The 23,987-nt window shown below is 46.4% G+C and overlaps 1 protein-coding gene across 2 annotated transcripts in view; it reads right to left on the bottom strand.

Moving 5' to 3' along the window:
* Nucleotides 1-23,987, bottom strand: part of BTBD11 (BTB domain containing 11) — a 366,318-nt gene that overhangs the window by 40,614 nt on the left and 301,717 nt on the right. For both annotated transcript variants that reach the window (XM_030939355.1, XM_010375422.2), the window contains 6 exons: nucleotides 8,764-8,929; nucleotides 6,248-6,337; nucleotides 3,959-4,060; nucleotides 1,940-2,033; nucleotides 1,710-1,845; nucleotides 795-1,015 (listed from right to left, as the gene is read on the bottom strand). In XM_030939355.1, coding sequence (XP_030795215.1) covers nucleotides 795-1,015; nucleotides 1,710-1,845; nucleotides 1,940-2,033; nucleotides 3,959-4,060; nucleotides 6,248-6,337; nucleotides 8,764-8,929 — 809 coding nt within the window. The remainder of the gene's footprint in view (nucleotides 1-794; nucleotides 1,016-1,709; nucleotides 1,846-1,939; nucleotides 2,034-3,958; nucleotides 4,061-6,247; nucleotides 6,338-8,763; nucleotides 8,930-23,987) is intronic.

A 23,987-nucleotide genomic window follows, 5' to 3' on the forward strand; every position in this document is an offset into this window, starting at 1 on the left:
TGTTTCACGTACTAACCCCTCCCCACCTTCCCTGGAGAGAGGTCATTTCCAGAACAGCATTAGGAGTCTTCTCCTCAGCCTTCAACCTGCCTTAATCTGCCACACCCTGTGTTTAGGGACCCATGGCTAGGTCCGGCTGTTTCCAAGCCAGAGTGAAAGCCACTAGGCTGGTGAAGGCTAGGCTAGCCTTGTTCCCCAGACACACGGAGGAGATGGCTCTGGGCTAGCTCACCCAAGGAAGAGCCAGCTCAACCTTCCTGAGAGTGGATTTGCCCTCAGAAGCTCAAGAGGAGTTGTGGTAAGAAACGGGCGCCCTCACCTTAACAACTGCCCAGTGCTGCTTCGTGGAGTTGGCTGCTCTAAAGGCAGTGATTCCTCAACCACTGGGAACCACCTGGGATGATTGTTAAATATAAAGATTTCCAGCCTTTATCCATCCAGACCCTCGACAGCAGAGCCTCTGGGTGTAGGGCCTGGCAATCGGTATTCAGACAAGTTCCCCAGGTGATTTGAATTCCTGCCCCAGGGTCCAGTGTTTGGGAATCATGGAAAGATGGTCTGAGGATGGGTCTTTGGGGCAGGCAGGACGCTGCTATCTATGGGGATGGTGTGGGCATCTTGGCCTGGAAGTGTTTCAACTGGTAAAGGGGAGGCTCCCTGGGCCCCCTTGTATGTGTGTGCATGTGCGTGTTTTGCATGTGTGTGTGTGTGTGTGCATGTATGCATGCTCATGTGCATGTGGACCTAAAGCTGGAGGCACCATGGTGCCCGTGGTGGAGGGTGCCCAGACTGACCTATGCTCCTGATATCAATTGTGACATCCACGTAGCCATGCTCAGCGCTGTGATACATGGCCTCCCTCAGGGCCCTCAGTTTGGCCTTGCTGTTGCGGCTGGCGCACAGGGGGGGCGGGGCTGTCTCTGCCAGGTCAGTCCCCTCAGCCAGAATCTCCTCCAGGGACAGGATATCACTCTTCTCCTTCTCTGGCTGGGCGAGCAGTTTGCGGAACACATTCCTGTCAATCATAAACCCAGAGAGGATGACACTCAGAGATGGAAGTGGTTTTGCCGGGGCAGGGCAAGGGCAGGCTGGGGAAGCAGGGGGCCACTAACTTGGGTGGGAGGATGACAAGAACAACGGGTGGCACTTTCAGAGGCCTAACAGTGGGTGTCACGTTTTGGGGATGGAGGAGATGATGGGGCACGACTGGCCTTGTTTCCTTGAGGCAACTTGGACCTAAGTGATTTCCTCAAAAGTCTAGAAGGCTCTAGAACTCTGCACTTGTCACCGTCAGCCTGCCCTCCCTCCACAGTGAATGTGCTTTGCTCGGGGTTATGTGTAATGAAAGCTGATGATCGGGGGGAAATTCTGAAGGAAATGTAGAAGGGAAGTCACCAAACATGAAAGGTTTTATTATTTTTAAAATGGATTCTTGTACTTCATGGCAGCTGACATGACGTGCTCTGAGCAAAACCAACCAAGAGTGACGTCTCTCCGTGAGTTTAAAGCCGGCTGGGAGCGGGTAAAAGAAGGCATTCTGAGTGGATGTGCGCTGCATGGGTCGCTCTGGCCAGGCCCGGGGCCTGGACCACCTCACACTGCCTCTGGGCCCCACATCCAGAGAGACAATGGGTCTGGGGTAGGCCTGGGAATCTGCATTTTTAACAAGCACCACTCGGGATCTCTGGCTCTGGCCCATCCTAGCCTACCTGTGTCCGTGGGCTGCAGCCTGGCTGAAAGAGTTCATATCACCCTGGGGGGTTGTAGAAATTCCATTCCTGTACATGGTTCCTATCAGGGGATCGGCACCACGCTCCAACAGCAAACTAACCAGCTCAAAATTTCCTGCAAGCCCAGAGAAGGGGGTTTTATAAGAGAATAAAGCAAAAATATAGTCACAGGCACTTCAAGGGCCAGGGTGGGAACTGGCAGCTCTTACCTACAGCAGCTGCCAGCTGGAGGGGCGTTTCCGAGTAGTTCTCCTCGCCATGCTCCACCGAGCCTTCCACCTTGGCCCCAGCATCCAGAAGGAGCTGCGGAGGAAGAGCGGCCATCGAGACGGTGAGAGGAGATACACTGCACAGGCGTCAGGAAAGACTGCTGGGATCGGTGAGATGCCAGCGCTCCTTCCCTCCCTCTGGGTCGGTGACCGCGTGCACAGGCTGAAGGGCAACTGTACCTCAGAGGATGAATTGAGAGCCTCTCATTGCTGCTAGAACCCCGGACTACTCAGAGTGTGTTCCATGCACAACAGCATCAGCACCACCTGGGAGCTTGTGGGAAATGCTGACTCTCAGGCCCCACCCAGGTCTACTGAATGAGAGTCTGCATTTTAACAAGATCTCCAGGGGATGTGTACATACATTAACATTTCTGGAAGCACTGGGCTAAAGGTCCTTGGCACAGGAATGCTGGAAGACTCCCATCCTGGGCTGGTTACACAAAGCCTCAGAGGGCACTAGGGTAGCCTCGTAGAACCACAGACTCTCAAGAGTTCTGAAGGACTTTGGGGAGCCCCCAGGGCCCCACCTGGATGGCCCTGAGGACAGTTTAGCAAATGCTAAGGTTTCTGGCCAGCAAGATCAGTTAATAAAGTGGCAGAGTGAGCTTCCAGAAGTTTTGCTTCCTATGGCTTCATTCTGTGCATTCCCTGACATAGCTGGGCTCCCTAAAGAGGCAGGGATTCTGTTCATTGCTGGATCTCATTCACAGTGAATGTGCTGTCAGCACTGCTGATGGAAAATGGGGGAAAAATCTGCTATCTTTACTGCCTACTTAGGGCTCCCTGAGGGCACGGCCATGGGGGAGCCACCTACTTGGCACTCCGTGATCGCTGGCCCTGCGGCAGGGAGGTGGCCTGACTTCTGTGTGACTTTGCTTGGCTGCTCACTGTTCCCATTCCTGATTTAAAGGTCGAGAATGTCCTTGCATGTTAAGGAATGACATCTGTGTCCACCAGACCACCATCCGACCCCTTCTTTCTTAGTTTCCTCTACCAGGAGTGGACTGGGCATACTGTTCTATAGGCAGAAGCCAGCTCTCAGTGTGACACGTCACACTCTCAGCCTCCTGAAACATGACTTGGGATCTGTTCTAAGGATTCTCATGACCCAGGAAACAACAAAGGATTCCCATAAAATTCCAGCATTGCAGAGCTGTCCCTGCTCTGCATGGAATCAAGAGGCATGGACCACACAAAAGGAGGTGAGTTCCTGATGTGCCCAAAGCTCAGCACTCACTACGGGACCAGGTGTGGTCATGAACTCGGATGCTGATCTCTCTTTTCTGATGAAGTAAAGATCAAGCTTATGATTTAGAATGTACTGTCTGGCTGTTCACTGAACACCAACTACAATAGCCAGAAAAAGTGCAAGCAATACACATTTATATGCCCAAAGGACCTCCAATGAGGACACGTCACTGTGCTTGGAGCTATTTCAGAAGACACATAGCCAAGGCCCTACTCTAGACCTCCTGGATCTGATTCTCAAGAAGTGGGATCCAAGCAAGTGTCTTTTGGAAACACTCCCTTGGTGTCTTGGATGCTTCTTCCCACTGGCTGGAAACCACTGGATTCTACACAAACACCAGGGGTCACACCTAAGGGAAGGTTCTAAGGTATCAATAGCAACCATGTTCATGTTGCGACAAGCAAAATGAACAAATCCATGAAAACAGCTGAAGCCCCACCCCAGAGCAACCAGGAAGAACTTCATGGGTCTGTCACTCTGTGTGTGAGGCTGTGTGTGGATACGTGATCATTTCATATTGGTTAAAGCCTGGCCATATAGATCACTACATATAATATTTTTATTCACATAATATGAATATGCTATATTGAATTGCAGTTAACCAATATGAATGTCTCAGAGAATATGCATGCTGGGAGAGGTATAGATGTGTGTTATGGAAGAGGTAAAATCAAAGGTCAGATGTGGATAGGGAAATACGTTAATACCTGAACTACAGGAATATGTCCATGCAACACAGCAAAAGTCAGAGCCGTCCAATGGCGGGTCTCGGGGTGGACGGATGGATATTTATGAGGAGTACTGACAACCTATAAACAAATTGAAGTTATTTTCAAAATGTGACCTTCACAATACTTAGGCTAGCAAATTTGACCTATCTGTGGCTGGGCATATGGACTAGAGATGGACAAAAAGACATCCTGGAGGATGCCTTGGGCAGAGCTGGCAATACAGGGCAGGGATTTTCCACTGCTGGATGCTCCAAACACCTCTCACCAAAGCCGTGGATCTGTCCTGTTTGTGTTTGTAAGAACAAAGACCAAAGCAATTCCCCAAAGCCAGGACACTGGAAGTCCGTGTTTTGGAGATTTTACCCTTGAAGGCAGTGAGAAAATGTCTCAGTGACTTTACGTCCTCTGTGCATAAGAAGGACTCCTTTGCTTCTCCTCTGAAAGGAAATAATGGATGATTCTGATCGCCTCTAAGGTGCTTTGGAGAAGCTGTAATGGCGGTTACAATGAGCCAGCTTTCTGGCCTGTCTCCTTCCTCTTTCTACCTAACAGAGCGTGGTGGTTCTGGGAGCTACAGGATGTCAGAGAGCCTGAGATGCCACTACCATGCCATCCACACTTTTAAGAGAGATTCTCAGTGGTGGCAAACCCCAGGCAAGGGACGGTCTGCTTTCAGCTTTCAAGCCAGGGAAGTCCATCACTCGTCCGATGGAGGAACTTCACCGTCTGATCACAACTGGCCCTACCCTGTTCTCATTTCACTCTTCTGCTGGCTTCCTGGTTGACAAGGACCCTCTGGCACTACCGCAATATGGGCATGAAGCTTTTCTAGGACACATCACGAATGAACAATCTCACAATCTCAGACTGGGCTTTCAGGATGGGGGCCTCAAAATACTGCAGGCCAAGAGAGAAGAGACAGGGCAGCTGAAGGCTAGGGTCTTGCAAGAGCAGCACCCACATGGAGCTTTTCTCCCAAACACTCCTGGGGTCATGTAACCTCAATGCCTGCTTCACTCAGAGCAGTTTGGTTCACTAAGCATCCACCGGAGGAAGGCCTGAGCTGAGATCCGTGGGATGGGCTAGAGAGGACCTGAGAATGCCCGAGAACCCAACGCTGAGGACCCCTTGCGCGGGTCTGCACGGTGCTTAAGGATTCACAGCAGGAGGGAAAATCCCCACAGATTCCAAAGTTATAGGATCCAAAATGATTCTGGATCCAAAACTATGTCTATTGTCTGCTTTTCTCAGATAAATATAAAACTCACATTTACAAAAACACACACACACAGTACTGAGACTGCAAGGGCATCTAATTTTGAACCGAAAAGGTTTCCCAGGGTTGCTGAATTATGATTTCAGCCCATCAATCTCTTTGCTGTCTGATACTGCCAATATCTTGCCACCAGGGAGAGCAGGTCTTCAGGCAGCATAGAACATGGTAAAAAGCTGGTATTTCACCTATGATGAGGTTGGGGTGTGGGTGGAGGGACCGATATTAACTGAGTTCCAAACTTACTCTCTATATCCCTTCTGACAACTATATGAGATGGGTGCGATTATTTTCCCGTTCTGCAGATTGGGAAAAAAAAGGTTAAGGTACTTGCCCAAGCACAAAAGCAAGTCACCATGGCAGTGGTGGCATCCGAACTTGAACCCAAATCTGTCAGACTCTAAGGCCAGTGTTGCAAGGGGGAAGGGAGGGCAGGGTTTTTGAGGGGGACATGCTTTCCACCAGACCACATCGTCTCAGGGAAGCTCTGAGATTAGCTTTAAGATCTGTCAACTCAGCCAACAAGGTGAGCCAAAGAGGGTTTGGAGGGGGAGCATGGAGGATCTGCAGGAGGGAGACTTCAGTGTAGGGATTGAGTCAGTGCCTCCTCTGCTGTGTGTTCAGTGGAAAGAGAAGGCTGATGGCTCAGGAGTGCTCTTTCTGCCCCATCCTAGAAGAAATGGATCAACCATGGGAATCAGGAACTCTGGAAATCGGGACTGCCGAATCAAGGAAAAGCCAGTGCTCTTTGCAGTTATGTTGGTTGTTTTTAAACATAACATATATGCAGGCAGCTCCTTGGGGTTTGGTTGAGTTGGGGCCTCAGGATGGTGGTCTCACCAGGGCCACAGCAACTAAAAGGACATAGGAAGGATCTATTTGTTGCACTGTGCACCCTCAGCGGCAGCTCTTGGGAGAAATAGCCTCCCTTTCTTGCTCGCCTTCCCCTGGGGACTGCCGGCCGAGGGGCCTGCAGGCCTCTGCACTCTCACCTCCACATTCAGGTCAGCTCCGGCATCCAGCAGCATCTGAACCATCGCCTCGTCCCCTCGGACGCAGGCATACATCAGGGGAGTCATGCCCTGCGGTGAGTTAAAAACCAGAGAACAGAGAACGTTTACAGGTGGCTGTGGTCAGTCAATGATAACAAATGAAAAATCTTACTTGTGTTTCGGAGACCATGCTTGTGCTGTGGCATGACAAAAATAAACGTGCAGCGCTGTGACTCGTAAGGTCACAACCCTCCACATGTGGAAACCAAAATAGAGGCGACAAGGTAGCCTCCATGGCCTTTTCAGCATTTATCTTTCCTTGCGTTGGAGGATTTTCATTCGTTTGCCTGTCTCAGGGTGCAACAGACCTAAGGGTGTTTGCTAAACACTTAAAGCTCTTAGGAACTTTCTAGATTGATTCTGCAATATCAGCCCTAAGCTACCTCATTGGTAAACACTGTTTATCTGACATTTTCTCTTTCACACTATAACAAGTGTCATCTTTGCTCTATAAAAGCTACTGGTCAGCATCAAGGGAAATTGAGTGCCTCTGAGCATGTGGCATTGCCCATCACTGACATCTGGTTTGACATGGTCATTTGCAAGCGAAAGGCAAGTGAATGGGGAATGGCCTTCAGGAATACCAGATTCACCAATGACCCTTGTTTCTGTAAACAAAGCATCACACCCAACAGAAGGAAAGGATGGATTTTCAGTAAACAGTGTCCCGAAGTCGGTTATTTGGGAAAACATCCAAATTAGAGACTTTTCTCACACCACACATCAAAATCATTTCCAGTTTGATTAGAGAGATACAGCAACAATTAAAACCATAAAAGATATCTAACTGGTTTGTGGATCTCTTTCTAGGCACAAAAGGAATGGAAGAAATCACAAATGAAAATCATTACAGCATTGAGGATGTGTAATTGAAAACACTATAAGCAAAATCAGAAAGTAAATAAAGAATTGAGGCATATTTATCACATTATAACAAAGGATTATGTCCCTAATACGTAAACAGCACTCCTGAATAAAGAAGAAAAACAGTAAAGCTCTAATGAAAAACAGGCAAAAGGTAAGCAGAACAATAATGGTGAACACACACATAGCTAGAGGGTGTGTAAAAGGAAACAAAAGTTCTGGAAAGTAATTTAAGATTGAGAACCTTAAGAAAAGCGGGTGCCTTTGAGCCACTATTTGCATTTTAAAAATTTCCCTAATGAAATAATCACAGATTTGAACAAAGACTCGTGTAAATATATTTAGCTTAGCATTATTAATAAAAATAATTTGAAACGACCTAAATTTCCAACAATTGAGGCCTGGTCAATGAATAAATAATAATGACCATTTTGTGTAGCCATTAAAAGTGATTAAAAAAAAAAAGACACTGGGCCCAGTGGCTCATGCCTGTAATCCCAGCATTTTGGGAGGCCAAGGTGGGAGGATCCCTTGAGGCCAAGAGTTTGAGACTAGCCTGAGCAGTGTAGCGAGACCCTGTGTCTATAAAAAATATAAAAATAGGCCGGATGTGGTGGTGCACACCTGTAGTCCCAGCTCCTCAGGAGGCTGAGGCAGGAAGATCTCTTGAGCCTTAAGAGTTCAAGGCCAGCCTGGACAACATAGTGGGATCTCATCTCTTAAAAAAAAAAAGAATATTCAACAATATTGCAAAGGAACTTTAATATAAAGTATTGAAAAAGGCAAGATGTAATAAATCACTGGGGTTTTAAAAAGAATATAAATATACATGTATGTCTGCATTTGTGTTTGTGTATATTAGAGCTCCTTGGTGTTGCTCAATAAAATTACTATAGCTGTAGTTAAATAAATAGTCCCTGTCATTCCCTCTCTGGAACTCACTGCATGAGCTGCCATGTGAGAAGCGGCCCCATCTGTCTCTTGTGACTTTCCATGTGAGACTTGCATTTATAACTGCTGTTTGTTTTCTCTGTCCATGACAGTTCACCACACAAGGTATCTCCCTGACTGGTGGGCCCACGTATTTCTCACTGTACCTCAGTTTCAGGAGTTGGGGGAATAGCTGCCTATCTCTGAGGCACCTCCTAGGGTCCCCAGAATGACTTTTGTGCATCTTAAACATACTCTAAAAGTTTGATGAAATCTGTCTGGGCTTGTCCTGTGCAGGAACAGACAAACAAGCAGAGAACTAATTTTAACCACCCTGGAAGAAGGACTTGAAGGACAGATACTAAATATAAATGATGGTTACATGGTGATGGCATTATTTCCTTTCTGGAATGGGCCTATTTTTCCTCCCTTTTCCATTTCAGCTGCAATGATCATGTGCTACTTCTATAAAGATGAACCACAGTATTTTTCTAAGATATTTTAAAAACTGAAGAAAAACACAAGCAAGCAAGCAATCTAAGCCGTCAGCAGGGGGAGCCTCTGCCCAACGCCTGCGGTGGGGATTCACCAGCTGTCTCTGTCTTGCCAGGGCTGGTGCACATGGAGGAGGTGGGGAGCATTCAGACCCTCGGCCCCTGTACCTGTTCACTCATGGTATTGATTCCATCAGGCCCCAGCAGAGACACCGCCTGCTTCACCAAGTCTGTTCGTCCACAGTTCAGCATCCGGAAACCCAGGTCCTGCTTAAACTTGGCTTCGATGGCCACTGCATCCAGCTTCCGAGATGCACAAAAACAGTCGTCGGCCCTAAGGAAGGGAAGAGACATCATGCAGGTACAGCGGCTTCCCAGAGGGGCACAGGGGCAAACTCCGCAGGAAGTACCCTGGAACACTGCATTTGTGTTTCATGTAAATTGTCTGCTCCTAGACTCCAATTAAAATGATTGCCTCTGGATGTCTCTTGATCCTTTGTCCTTTATGACTGCTGTGAATCTGTCTAGTCTCATGTGCTCCCATCCCACAGCATACTGAGCTAAGTCACATAACGACTAATACGTATTGAATATTTACTATGGACTAGGCACTCTTGCTAAGCTCTTTGCATGAATTAATTCATTGAATCCCCACATAGCCCAAGAGGTAAATCCTGTGACCTCTCTTTTACCCATGGGGAAACAGACACAGATAAGGGCCCTGCCCAAGGCTACACAGTGTGAAAGCAGTGGAGCTAGGATTTGAACCCAGGTGGTCTGTGTGGAGAGCTGGCCTGTTCATCTACTGTCCCCCTGTCCTGCAATCACAGGACCTAACTATTTGCCTGTTTATTTGTCTGACTGCCTGCTCTAGGCTGGGGACTTCTGAGATCAAGGGCCTTGTCTGGTGAGCCTCTCCATCCCAGGGCCCGAGAGGGCAAAGGACACGGAGGTTAATGGGAGCTGAATGAACACATACTGGGTGGATTCTGTGCATTCAAAACAGTCGCAAGACAGAGAACTGGCAAGATCAAACGGCAATATAAGTGGCAAGGTGCATGGGAAGTTGTCATCCAGCCAGCCCTGGGCATCGAGAAAGAGGTTAGGGAAGGGTGGGGAGGAGAATCAATGGAATCAAGAAGGTGCTACAAATTCTGCTTATAAAGGATGTTATTTCCTTATCACAATGAACTGATCAATCAATTAATTATTAAATCACTAAGCATTTATTGAATACCTGTTTGTGCTAAGCTCTGTTCTAGGTGCTGAAAACACAAAAGTAAACATGTCACGATCCCTGCCCTTGGGGCCCCACTGCCTGGAAAAGGAGAGGACACAGGAATGGGTTGTTATAATTCAATGTGGCAAATGCAAGAATTGAGGGGTAAGAGGCACACACTGTTACAGAACACATGTGCTGTGAGAGTGCAAGGAAGCAGCCAGGCAGAGACTAGGGGATCCAGCAAGGCTTCCTGAGGGAGATAACCATTGGGCTATCTGTATCTTTTTTAAATTTTATTTTATTTTATTTTATTTTATTTTATTATGTTTGAGGCAGGGTCTTGCTCTGTCGCCCAGGCTAGAATGCAGTGGTGCGATCACAGCTCACTGCAGCCTCAGACCTCAGGAAGTGATCTTCCTGTCTTAGTTACCCCGGTAGCTGAGACTATGGGGATGCACCACCACACCCACCTCATCAAAATTTTTTTTTGGTAAAGACAGGGTCTTGTTATGATGCCCAGGCTGCTCCCGAACTCCTGGCCTCAAGCAATTCTCTTGCCTTGGCCTTTCAAAGTGCTGGAATTACAAGCATGAGCAACTGCACCTGGCTTGTGTCTTAACTCAGGAGATAGGAGAAGAGAGAGCAGAAAAGCTGTGAGCAGGGCCAGCATGAGCAAAAGTATGGTGTCGAGATGTGCAGGCTGTGTGAGGGTAACCATGGAGGTGTCAGTGTTTCGGGGCATAAACTTCTAGGCAGAAGCTGAGGTAAGCAGGGCCTAGACCACAGAAGACATGTGACATAGTCCTTACGGCTTCAGACTTTATCCTTAAAAGCCGTGAGGGAAGTGATATGGTTGGATGGCCAACCCTAGGAGAGGATGGAGGGTGGGCCTGAGCCAACTCTAGAGGCCAGGAGACGTGCTAGAGCCAACTGAACCAGCTGAGTGGACAGAAGCCACTGCCAAAGTGTGAAGTGATGAGGGGCTGAGTTGAGATAGTGGCTTCTGGGATGGAGCAGAGGGCATGGACTCTGTCTTCTCCACGTGTGCCTGCCCGCTTCTCAGATATGCACCGCCCCTACCCAGAGGCAGGTGTGTCAGCTGGAGTCAGAGCTGTCCTAGACCCCCTCACACTCCCCCTGCTTGCTGACTCAGGGGGTGGGAACTAAGGGGAGGAGCCTGGTGTTTGAGATTCCTGGTTCTGTTTCTGCCTCAAATGAACCCACTTCGTGGTGGAAGTAAGGGCGAAGTTTGTGAGGAATGAGAGGGGGCCATTGTCCCAGGTTTATGGCGCTAAGACTCCTGAGCACCTGAGGAGTGAATGACCACAAGAGCCCCAATAAGAGAGTGTGATGTGTGTGGCTCTGGCCTGTCCCTGGGTTCCTGACACATCACTCATCTCTGCGGAGGAGCCTTGGTCTGAAAACTATTCCGGAATGGGAACCCAGGGGTAGCAGATGCTTTGGCTCTAGATGCTAGACATGAAGTGTTTGCTTCTGGCCACCAGGGGGACCTGCTGGGATGCAGATGGACTCCAAGGACCGGAGCCAGAAGCCTGGTGTTGAGATGGGGGGTCTGATCTGCACACTTGTCTCAGGACCTAAGCGTCAGGCCAGGCCTCCAAGGGCCTATTTGTAGGAAAGTCCTGGGAGGGACAATGAAAGGTACTTAGGGGCCCAGAGTTGATCAGAATCTGGACTCCAGGATTAAGGCCTTTTCATGGCAGGTGGGAAAGTCAAGAACACCCAAACACTGTTGAAAGGCTATCCAGGGACGACAGAGGGTTACCCTGGCAGTGGCGGAGGACTGGTTGGAGGACCGGGGCCTGGCTTCAGTCTATGGCATCAGCATCTGAGACCTGAGCTTCTAGGGCACAGAACGTGGCTGAGCCATAGAACTTCTTGGCCCAGCTCATGGGGGCCTTGAACGTGGCTCTCTTACAGCTAGGGTTACCAGATTTAGCAAATAAAAATACTTGAGAAATATTTCATGGGACACACTTATACTAAAAACATTATCCATGGTTTATCTGAAACTGAAATATAACTGGGTGTCTTGACTTTTATCTGGGAGAGGGCAGAGACTAGGGGCCCAGAAAGAACACAAGGAGAAACCATGGATCCTTCCAGAATGTAAACACAGCCTCTATCTCCAGGGCAGGAGGGAGGACCCTTGCTGCGACTGTGGGCTTCATCCAAGGGACCAACGATCCCTGAAAAACGGGTAAGGAAGGAGCTTCAGGCAAAATGAACACGACAGACGGAGGCAGGCCAGCGTAAGAGAACATGGTCCCAGAGCACACATCACAGAGCCTTCCAGGAGAGGTGCTCACAGGCCTGGGTGTGCCGTACTGAAAATTCTGGACCCTCAACTGGGGTTGTGTGTGTGCAAATCCCAGGGAGGTATCAGATTTGACTCACTATAGAGAAAACCTTTCTTCTCACAGACCACTATCCAATTCTGGAAGAGGCTCCTTTCTGAAAGCAAGAGCTCCCTTCTTGGGAGCAAAGATGCTGTAAATCATTATCACAGAAAGACACCCACTGGAGTTTCTTCTTTTTTGTCTAAGTTCCTTCTGATATCCTTCATGCTTGATGGATTCAATCAAATATGCATTTTTGCATGAAAAATATACATTCTTCATTCCATATGACTGGATAAACATTACTGGGCACCTACAGTGTGCTGGACCCCACACTACGGGGCTACAAAGGTGGGAGACACAGACCCTGTGTTCTCAGAGCTTACAGACTCGTAAATAAGTAATTCCAAGAACATCAGGAGAAGTGTTTACCAGCTATCAAGGTACTTGATTTTAATTAGAAAGAGACAAATGGCAACAAAATTACCGCAGCTAAGATGATGATAATTATTATTACAGGAAGCTGACATTTACTGAATTCTCACTATTGAAATGTAAGCGCTTTCTGTGTACGAACTCAAACCATCACAACAAATCCTGATGTAGGTAGGAGCTGCTGGAAGCCCCACTCCACAGATGAGGAAACTTTAAGAAAACTGTCAAAGTCACAGAGCTGGTAAGTGGTGGGCCAGATTTTGACCTGACCCCTCATCCTGCCCTCTTCAGTGCGACCCAGCCCTCTCCCTCCACCATGCCTATGATTCCACACATATAGCTGCCTCCTTGCGCTCAGCTCTGGATGGCTCTCAGACCCTTAAATTTAGCAGGTCCCAAATGGAACTTTTCATTAATGCACCTATCCCCTTCCTCCAAACTTGTCCCTCAGTCATCCCATCTCAGCAAACAGCACCACTGTCCACCCAGGTACTAAGGCCAGAACCTTTTCCCATGCCCATATCCATTCCATTAGCTGTTGGTTTTGCTAATGAAATCCCAAATCCATCCACTTCTCTCCACCTCTGCTGCCCCACCTGGGTCTCAAAGAACAGCATCCATCTCTGAGGTATCCAGTTACTGCCACAGCCTCCTAGCTGGTCTTCCTGCTTTCATTCTCCCCATCCAAACCAGTCTCTTACACAAGGTCAGAGTGAGCTTAAAACATCAGTAGAACCATGCTACACCCCTGCTTAAAACCTTCCACTGCCTTCCAGTGTACTGAGGATAAAGTCCAGCTCTCCAGGCAGGGCCTGCTGAGCTCTTCAGGCTCTGGGCCCCACCCCCTTCCCGGCTTCTCTCCCTCCTTCACTCTGCAACAGCGACTCTCCTCTTTCTTCTGACCCTTCAACAGGCAGTGACCTTCCTGCCTAGAGGACTCAGCTCCTGCGGTTCCCTCTCCCTGGAAGGTCCTTCCCCTGGCTCTCTGCAGGACATCTCTGACACGTCCATCCAAGCCAGAGCTCTCCAGGCCAATTTTGTTTGTCTCCTTGTTAGCATTTTTCACAGTTTGTGACTATTTTATTTACTTAAAAAATATTTGTTTTTTCCAATAGCATGCCAGTCTCCATGGGGCAGGACAACATCTACCTTGTTGTCTATTGTATACTCATCAGTGCCTGACACACACCGCACCAATGGATAGGTGAAACACGCATGATCTACCATTCATTCTTAAAAAAAAAATCAATTACGTTTTAAATAACCATTAAGCACGGTATGTATTTATGATGCACCACATGAGTACACTGTGGTATGGCCAAATCAGGCTAATTACCAAATGCATTACTTACTTCACATACTTATTTATTTATGGTGAGATCATGTGGTGTTTGTCCTTTTGTGCCTGACTTATTTCACTTAACATAACGTCCTCCAGGTTTAGCGACTTTGTCACAAATGACAGGATTTCCTTCTTTTTTTTTTTAAGACTGAATAGTAATTCCACTGTGCATATATACCACATTTTCTTTATCCATTCATCTGTTGATAGGCAGGTTGATTCCATATTTTGGCAACTGTGAACAGTGCTGCAATAAACATAGCAGTGCGGATATCTCTCTGATATACTGATTTCATTTCCTTTGGATATACAGCCAGTGATGGGATTCCTGGATCTTATAGTAGTTCTATTTTTAATTTTTTGAGGAACTTCCACACCATTTTCCATAATGACTGTAATAATTTACATTCCCACCAACAGTGTACAAGGGTTCCTTTTCTTGACACCCTTGCCAACACTTTTATATTTCATCTTTTGGGTAACAGTCATTTTAACTGGTGTGAAGCAATATCTCATTGTAGTTTTAATTTGCACTCCTTGATGATTAGCGATATTGAGCATTTTTTCATATACCTGTTGGCCATTTGTATGTCTTCTTTTGAGAAATGACATGTTTAGGACCTTCGCTCATTATTTTTTTTTTCTCTCTGTTGTCCAGGCTGGAGTGCAGTAGTGCAATCTCAGCTCACTGCAGCCTCTGCCTCCTGGGTTCAAGCGACTCTCATGCCTCAGCCACCTGAGTAGCTGGGATTACAGGCATATACCAGCATGCCCAGCTCATTTTTATATTTTTAGTAGAGACAGAGTTTCTCTATGTTGGCCAGGCTGATCTCGAACTCGAGCTTAAGTGATCTGCCTGCCCTGGCCTCCCAAAGTGCTAGGATTACAGGCGTGAGTCACTGTGCCCGGCCTTCACTCATTTGTTTTTTGAGACAGAGTCTCACTCTGTCACCCAGGCTGGAGTGCAGTGGCATGATCTTGGCTCACTGCAAGCTCCGCCTTCCTGGTTCACGCCATTCTCCTGCCTCAGCCTCCCGAGTAGCTGGGACTACAGGTGCCTGCCACCACACCTGGCTAATTTTTTGTATTTTTAGTAGAGATGGGGTTTCACTGTGTTAGCCAGGATGGTCTCAATCTCCTGACCTCATGATCTGCTTGCCTCAGCCTCCCAAAGCGCTGGGATTACAGACCTGAGCAACCACACCCGGCCCTCACTCTTGCTTTTAATCGGGTAATTTCCTTGCTATTGAGTTATTTGAGTTCCTGATATATTTTGGATATTAACCCCATATCAGATGTATGATTTGCAAGTATTTTCTCCCATTCCATAAGTTGTCTCTTCACCTTGTTGATTATTTCCTTTGCTGTGCAGAAGCTCTTTAATTTGATGCAATCCCATTTGTCTATTTTTGCTTTTGTTGCCTATGCTTTTGGAGTCATCACCAAAAAAATAATTGCCCAGGCCAATGTTATGGAAATTTCCACCTGTGTTTTCTAGTGGTTTTACAGTTTCAGGTCTTACATTTTGAGCTGATTTGTGTATATGGATGACATAAGGGTCCAATTTCATTCTTCTGCACGTGGATATCCAGGTTCCCCAAAACCTTTTACTGAAGAGAGTGTCCTTTGACATTGTGTGGTCTTCATTCTTGAAAGCAGGTCCCAGAAGGCATCTGTTTATCAATAATCCCTTGGTCATCCAAAATAAATAATAAATAATGGTTCTGGTTACTGAATTTTCCCAGGTAAGTCAGGCAAGTGAACTAGAGCAGGTAAGAAACACTTTCCATAAAAATCTATGACAACTGTGACTTTCTGTTCAACCCGATTTGTTGGAAATGTTTAACTCTGCAAAAAAAAAAAAAAAAAAAAAAAAAAAAGTTCCTGTAGCATATCTTTAAATGTGGCTGAGAGCCCCAGATAGTCTTTCCAGAAAATTCCTGAAGGATCTCCACCATTGTAAACCAACATGTCCCTCTGTGGCCTGGACAAATAAGTGTGCCCTCCTGAGTGCCTGACTTATTTATGCAGAAATCTATTCAGCTGGTCACCTGGGGCATCACTAGAAGGCAACCAGCTTTATGGTTTTCCCTTCAAGAGGCTTTCAATGATGCAGTATAAAACCTGATCAATTTAAGTGAGAGGGCAACTACCGAGGTGGTCAATTTCTCTTGATTTTCAAGTGCCCCAGCCCCGAGAGATAGGCTCAATATCTTCCACCACTTCAGGGACATAACTTTAGAAAGATGTTTTCCAGGAGGCTTGCAGGCCTGAGGACAGCAAGTGATGGCGTTGCTTTCTCTCTCTTGGGAAGGAGGCGGCACCGAGGCGGGGAGTTAATGCATTCTGCTGATCTCTGGATGCTTTCTGAGTGACAAATGCAAGCTGGTGAGGTCCTGGACATCTTTATGCATTTATTACGTTTTAAAGCTAGTATAGCAATTATGAGCATAAACTCTGGTATTTCAAATCCCAAATCTGCTACTTGGCAGTTGTGTGATCTCAGGGCCAATTACATAACCACTTTGTTGCTCAGTTTTCTCACCTATACAGTGAACTTAGTCATACCTTCTTTACAGGATTTTGGATATGAATTAAATAAGATAATTTGTGTATAGTGCTTAGCAGAGTACCGCGCTCAGCACACAGCTCTCATTAAGTGTGAGAGATCTCCTATGATAATCATTAAATAAATTACAAAGCAAAGTGCAGACTTTGGAAAGAATATACTGTATTTGGAAGAAGCAAATACAGAGACACAGAAACTATAGTCCAAGTGTGTTTTAAGGTCTCAAATTAGATACCATGTCTAACAAACACCACCAGAATCACAGTAGACCTTACCCAGTGGGGAAACCCTGGCCCCCAGGAAGGCTGCCAACCCTGTCCCACATGATTTTGTAAGTGATAGCAGAGGGTGGGGAGGGAGTCAGTGCTAGATGAACGCCGTTTCTGGAATAGTTCAGAGCCCCTTAGGGTGCTGTGGGCCTACCCTACCAGGCTTGTGGCCCTCCTTTTTCTCTCCGATTCCAAGGACCAATCCTGGCCTCACTGTCGCTAGAAGGTAACCGGCTGCTCCCAGGTTCCCTGAGAGTTTTACTCAAGTGTAACTCCGTTAAGCCCACCCCAAGGATCTGGGCTCGGAGGCCAGGCTGCCCCGGTTCATCCCTTGGCTGTACCCTCACTCACCAGGCAACCTGGCACAGCTTTAATTTCATTTTGTTTTCTCATATGTAAAATAGGAACACTAATCTTACTTAACATGCTTTAACAAATACTTACACAGCACTTACTATTTGCCAGGCATAGTATAAATGTTTTATAAATACGAACTTGTTTAATCCTCATAATAACCCTATGATGAAGGCACTATTATTTTAAATTTATTTCACAGATAAGGAAAATGGGCACAGAGGGGTTAATCAACCTGCTCATTGTCACACAGCTGAGTAGGAGTCAGGATTTGTACCCAGCAGTCTGGCTCCATAGTCCATCCTGCTGATCACTCTGCATGGCCCAGTTCTTAGTGAGGTGCTGCCCAACACTGGGCTGCTGTGGCTTGGAAGCGCAGGCTTCCAAAGGGATTCCTCATACTATGACTCTGGGATCCTGTACCGCAAAAGGCCCAAGCAGCCCCAATAACCATGATCATTCATACAAACACCACCCTTTATTACATGCTTATTGTGTTTCACACAGTGTGCTAAACTGTGCTAAAAAGCCAATTTTCACCACTTCAATCGATCCTGTCTTGGGAGGAGATCATCATCATTATTCATATTCTATCAGCAAGGAAACTGAGGCAAAGGTCTGAGTGTCTGAATCCAAAGCTTTGCCCTCACAGAGGCAGGAGAGGCTGGTGCCTAAGACCAAAATTCACATCCTAGTACTTACTTGCTCAGGGATCTTGGGCAGGTGAAAAAAACTCTCTAAGCCTCAGTCTCCCCCTCTGCAAAACAGGGATGACGGTAACAGTCCTCACTGTCTACATCTGCAATGAGGTTTAAAAGAGATAATACTTTTGAACCACTTAGCATGGTGTGTGATGATAATAATTGCCTAATACATGGAATGGGTAATTCATTGCTATGATTTTATAATTGCAGGTCCTCTCTCCAGGGATTTAATCAGGCCATCTGGACACTCCCCACCACCATTCTTCAGCCACACAGTCCTCCAATCCCAGGGCAGGTCTTTCCTTGCTGCCAAGGCCTTTTCCAATTGTTCTAGGGCCTGGACCCTCTGAGCCCAGCCCTCCTTGTGGCCTGTCATGTGCAGGGCCTCGTGAGAGCTCTGCCGTGTCTCCGGTGGCTTCTCACTTCCCTGTCCATGTGTTTCTGTTCTCATTCACCTGGGTCTCACCAGCAGTTGGCAATCTGCGACACAGCAACTTCAAGGCTCCTCTCCAAGGCAGCAGCCATCTGCCTGGGGAGCTACGTGAGAGGAAAAGTCACTTTTCCTTGCTCACATGGAAGATTCCTGAAGCCCACCACTGGACGGTGTAGGCTGAGGTGTTTGGCTGTTGTGGGGATACATATGAGAGGATGCAGCCCCGTTCTGCTGCTTGGGCCCCTGGGAATTGTGGTCTGGGTTATACTATGGCTCCATCCAGCAGTCAGATTAGTCATCTTGAAAGAGAGCAAAGATAGTAACAATACCGAAAGGCACAGTAAACATTTACGAACAGCTTTCCTAACACACTCTAGTTAATATCATAATGATGCTGGCATTTATAGACAGCTTTTCATTTGTTAAGTATTTCACATATAATAGCTCACTTAAATCTTCAAAATGACCTCATAAACTGTGGACTGCTCTGCTCGTCTTACAGAAGAAAAATTGCGGCATCGTGGTTGCATATCGGTTGCTCAAGGTCGCAGAGCTTGTAGCTGATGGAGCTGGCACTCAACCCAGGCCTCCTGACTCCTCAGCCCACACCTGCATCTTGCTTAAACCCTCAGGAACCCCAAAAGGTAAGCTTTCATGTCCCCCTTTTACAGATGAGGAAACAGAGACTCAGAGGAGTTACCTATCTGGCCCTAAAGTCACTCAGCTTCTTAGACTTCAATTTCAACCCAGATCTGTCTCATTCCAAAGTCCAGGCTCCAGTAAGACCTGTGTGTGTGGGTGAATGCCCATACTCCATCCCAGCCCGTTCCACAAAATCCAACATTACTGAATACCTACTGTGTGCCACACACTGGGGATCCACAGAGGCCAATAGGATGTGATTTCTGCTCTGGAGAACCTCAGAGTCTCAGGGAAATACCATCACTCATTCATTCATACAGACTTTTTTTTGGCTTTTAAAATTATTTTTAATTGGCACATAATAATTCACACATGCATATTTATTGGGCTCCAGTACCGGCCAGGCACTGGATTAGGTGATGCAGCAGCAAATGAGTCAGACGCGGCTCCAGCCTCACAAGGCTTTCGTGGAAAAGGAAGTTAAGTGAGCTGTTTGCTACACAGGTAACGACATAAGTGAAAATGAAGGTACCTGGGGGGAGAAATGAGAGTACAACACTAACTCAAAATAGTAATTAAGGACCAAGTCGCCAGTCTTTCATATTCCTCTGTGGGCATAACAGAGATGGATGGTATCCAGTAGACAATAATGCTGATTCACTTGTCTGGATACTCAGGACATCACTGAAGGGCGGCAGGGAACTGCTGGAGTTGAAATGCATGCAGACACAGCACATGTCCTTGCTGTGTTACCTTCAGCAAACTATGCCATCTGTGGCTATGCTTCCACTTTCTCATCTATTAAATGGGGAGAACAGTCCATATGTGTTAAGATTTTGGTGAGGATGAAGTGAGATCATACACACGAATCTGTTTTTGTTAGGCTGGGGCACTGTTTGACAGGCACCGGGAAAAGTGGGATGTGTAATACTCATATAGACTAGAAATATCTAGATGACCTGGACCTAGGCAGCCACCTGAAATGCAGAAGAAACACTCCAGGCAGTCAACACTCCAACACCTGTTCAGGATCTCTGGGGAATCTCATGGTGGCCTTGAAACAACACCTAAACCAAGGATGGCAGACAGGGTTCAACTTGTGCATCAACTCTGATTCACTCCTGTGGTTGACTGGAGGATGGTGTCAAGGGGGATTCTGAGGCTGTGTCCAGACTTAGCCAGAAAGGAGGAACACCCAAGCCCTTGAGAACAGTTCTGAAAGCAATGGGTAATGCAGGAGCAGAGACACCATAAGGGCCCAGATGAATGTGGTTATATCATGACTGTATCACCCATTAGCTGTGTGACTTTGGACAAATCACATTTCTTCTAACAACTTTAGTTTCCTTGTCTGTAAAATGGGGATGTTAGGCTAGTCAAGCTCTTGGGTACCTCCCAGCATGGACATTCCCTGAGTTTATTACATGCCTTCTGGTACTCATGAACCATTCTTTACTGTGTAATAGCTTTTCTCCTTTACTCTATCCCAGCATATTAGCTTCTCTGTTTTTGGTCTTATTTCATGCAAACATTTATTCCTGTGGCCAAGAAGATCACCTGGGAAAGAGATGTGTGGCAATGAGTTTTAACCATCCCCACCATTGTTCTCCACTTCTTCATAGTAATATAGAATCACCTGTGTCACTGAGTTTTGGCTGGGTGCAGGGTCACTTAGTTAGGGAATACATTTTCCAGACTCCGTGGCTGGCTACAGCCATGTGATTAAGTTCTCACCAACAAAATGTGAGTAGAAGTGGCATGGGTAACATTTGTGTCCAGTGGTGAGCTGAAGCCAGATCTTGCTGGCTTGTGAAAGCCAACTGTGTGCATCTTCCCCATCCTGTGTTCAGTAACATCTCATTGCTAACTTGAAATCAGCCATACTGGGGGTATTTACACCATGGAAACTGGCAAACACTGCAAATCACAGCTCTCACCACCCTCCTGGGACAGATGATTGTTAAACATTTACCAGCATGACACAATGTCATTTGATTAAAAGGAAGCTCCTAGCTCTGACTTTCCCTTTGTCCCTTTCCCCAGCTGATAAGCAGACTTGCCAATGTCCTAGCTTTGACTATGCAGGTGAGCCTAATGCTCCAGGGCCGACTTCTTCTTAAAAGGCAACACAGTCAATAATTTAGGCTTGTAGGCCATATGGTCTCTGTTGTAATTAGTCAATTCTGCTGTTAGAGCTTGAAAACAGTAAACAAATAGGTGTGGCTGTGTTCCAATAAAACTATTTAAACAGAAGGCTGACCCAGGGGCCATAGTTTGCTGACTCCTGCTTTCAAGGAACTGCAAAGTAACAAGATGAAAGGAACCTGGGTCCTCTAAAGATCTTGTGGAGAAGTCACCCCACCAACCTGCAATGGCCGATATATTACATGACAGAGAAATACCATCTCTTAGTCAAGCCACTGTACTCTGGAATCACTCTGTTATGGAAGCTGGCCATCTATCTAATACATGAACTCAGAAAATACCTGCCTGCTACGGTTTGAATGTCCCCACCAAAACTAATTGAAATGTAATTGCTATTGTGGTAGTGTTTTGAGGCGGGACCTTTGGAAGGTGATTGGGTGATGAGAGCTCTGCCCTCAAGAATGGGTTAGTGCTATTATCATGGGAGTGGGCTAGTTATTGCAGAGGTGAGGTCAGCTGCCATTCTCTCTGTATCGTGCATGCTCACTTGCCCTTCTGCCATGGGATGACTCTCACCAGATGCTGGTGCCACACTCTTGGACTTTCCAGACTCTAACTGTGAGCCAAATAAAGCTCTTTTCTTTGTAAATGCCCATTCTGTGGTATTCTGTTATAGCAACAGAAAATGGACTAAGACAATGCCCATTATGGCTACTGTCTTAATAGGTCAGAATGGAAACATGTCTTTCCTGGAATTTACAGGGCCAGATCTGGCTGCTTTCTCCAATTTCCTAATTTCTGGAGCTCAGGATAAGAATGTTGGAGTCTGCAGACTCAGAATATCTAGGACAGTAGGGGTTTCATTTATGAGAGTCTGGCGATGCATTTATGGCCCACAGGGCATTAAAAAAGCACAACAATGTGCTGTTGAGTTTGTCTGTGGTTACACTTCAGGCTGTCCAGTAGGACTCTAAGGGATGCACCAGGGTTGCAGGTGTCTGCTGTGTCCAGCTCTAGTTTCTAAGTTTACTGGACACCTGAATAAAGTCAGCCTGAGGTGGGACAAGAGCAAGATTTGGTGTTTTATGCTTTTATTTAAAAGCAACCCAGCGATTCTCAAAGAGCCACGAGGAAAGCCACATACTGTTCTTATTGTGAGGCAGGGAGGTGTGAGTGGAAGAGAACTTAAGGAAGGGGGAAGGAAGGTGGAGGGGTAAGGAGAGTAGGGAGGGAAGGAGGGAGAGGCTCTTGGCCTGGATGCAGAGGGGAAAACTCTAGGGCTTGTGGCCAGTGCAATCCTAAGACTCGTGCTGTGTGCCAATACGGTGTTTGAAGACTATTTTGTTGTTGTTGTTGTTGTTGTTGTTTGAGATGGAGTCTTGCTCTGTCACCTAGGCTAGAGTGCAGTGGTGCGATCTCAGCTCACTGAATCCTCCACTTGCCAAGTTCAAGTCATTCTCCTGCCTCAGCCTCCTGATTACAGCTGGGATTACAGTCGTCCACCACCATGCCTGGCTAATTTTTGTATTTTTAGAAGAAACGGGGTTTCACCATGTTGGCCAGGCTGGTCTTGAACTCCTGACCTCAAGTGATCCACCCGCCTGGAACTCCCAAAGTGCTGGGATTATAGGCATGAGCCACTGCGCCAGGCCAAATTTGAAAACTTTTATGTGGGACACACACTTGCTCAGTTCCCCCCATTGCCCCACATTCAACTGGATCCACCCATGTGTTTCCTGCCTGGCCCTGGTGGCATTTGCAATTGGATCCTTGACTGGAATAGGGTGCAATGTGATATGTTCTAGTATTACAGATGAATATTAAGGAACTAATATTTTAAGAAATCTTCATTAATTCATTCTTGTCACCTGTTAAATGTCAAACAGTGTGCTAGGCATTCTTGAGTGCTTCCATACCTAATATTTTATGATTCTCAAATAATACTTACAGCAAACACATAGCATTTATTATGTGCCAGGAACTATTCTAATTATATATACACATACAATATTTATAAATATATAAGTGAATATATGTATATATACACATATGCTTATATATATAAATATTACCTATCTATATGTGAATATAAATATGTGAAATATGTGAATGCATATATATGTATAAATATACATGCATACATATATATACATTCACATATATGATCTTATCTAATCCTTACTTGAATCCCACAAAATTCATCTTAATTTTTCAGAAGAGAAAATGACAGCACAGAGAGGCTAAGAAACTTTCCCAAGGTCACACAGCTAGTCAGTGGTAGAACTGAGATTTGAAACCAGGCAGGCTATTGCTGGAGCCTATTCTTCCCGCTCAACTCCACTGCCCCTCTGTGCTATCAAAGGCCTTCCACATTCGCTTAGATTCTCTTCCAATGCTGCTGTCTGGGCAACTAACTGCTAGATGCCAGGTACTGGGTGAGGTGCCAAAGAAATATATATTCCCAATCATAGGCTTCAAGTTTAAGGTTGTCTTGCCATTCCTCCTCTGAGAAGTTCCCCACCTCTCAAGCATTTCTTTTCCCTCCCATTGCAGCCAACAAGGCCTGCTTCCCACTCTGAATACACATTTCCCTACTGCTTTCTTGCCTGTATGCATGGGGTGCTCCTCAGGTCAAATCTGCAACCCTGTGGCTTGCTTTCCTTCAAATCATATTCTAGAAACAGATCCCATATACCAGCTTCTGACTTGCAGCATTCCAGAATGTCAGTGCTGAAAGAGATTGCACAGCCCAACTCCTCACCTTCTTACGATCAGGAAACTGGGAGCACCAGAAGGGCTGACTAATTTGTCTGAGTCACAGTCGTATTTAGGAAAAAAATCCATCTTTTTTCCAAAGTCATTCAGCAAGTCTCTCCATGAACACATTTAGGTTTGCATAGGTTAGTGATCCTCAACC

Source organism: Rhinopithecus roxellana, chromosome 10 (assembly GCF_007565055.1).
Source record: "Rhinopithecus roxellana isolate Shanxi Qingling chromosome 10, ASM756505v1, whole genome shotgun sequence".
Taxonomy (NCBI): domain Eukaryota; kingdom Metazoa; phylum Chordata; class Mammalia; order Primates; family Cercopithecidae; genus Rhinopithecus; species Rhinopithecus roxellana.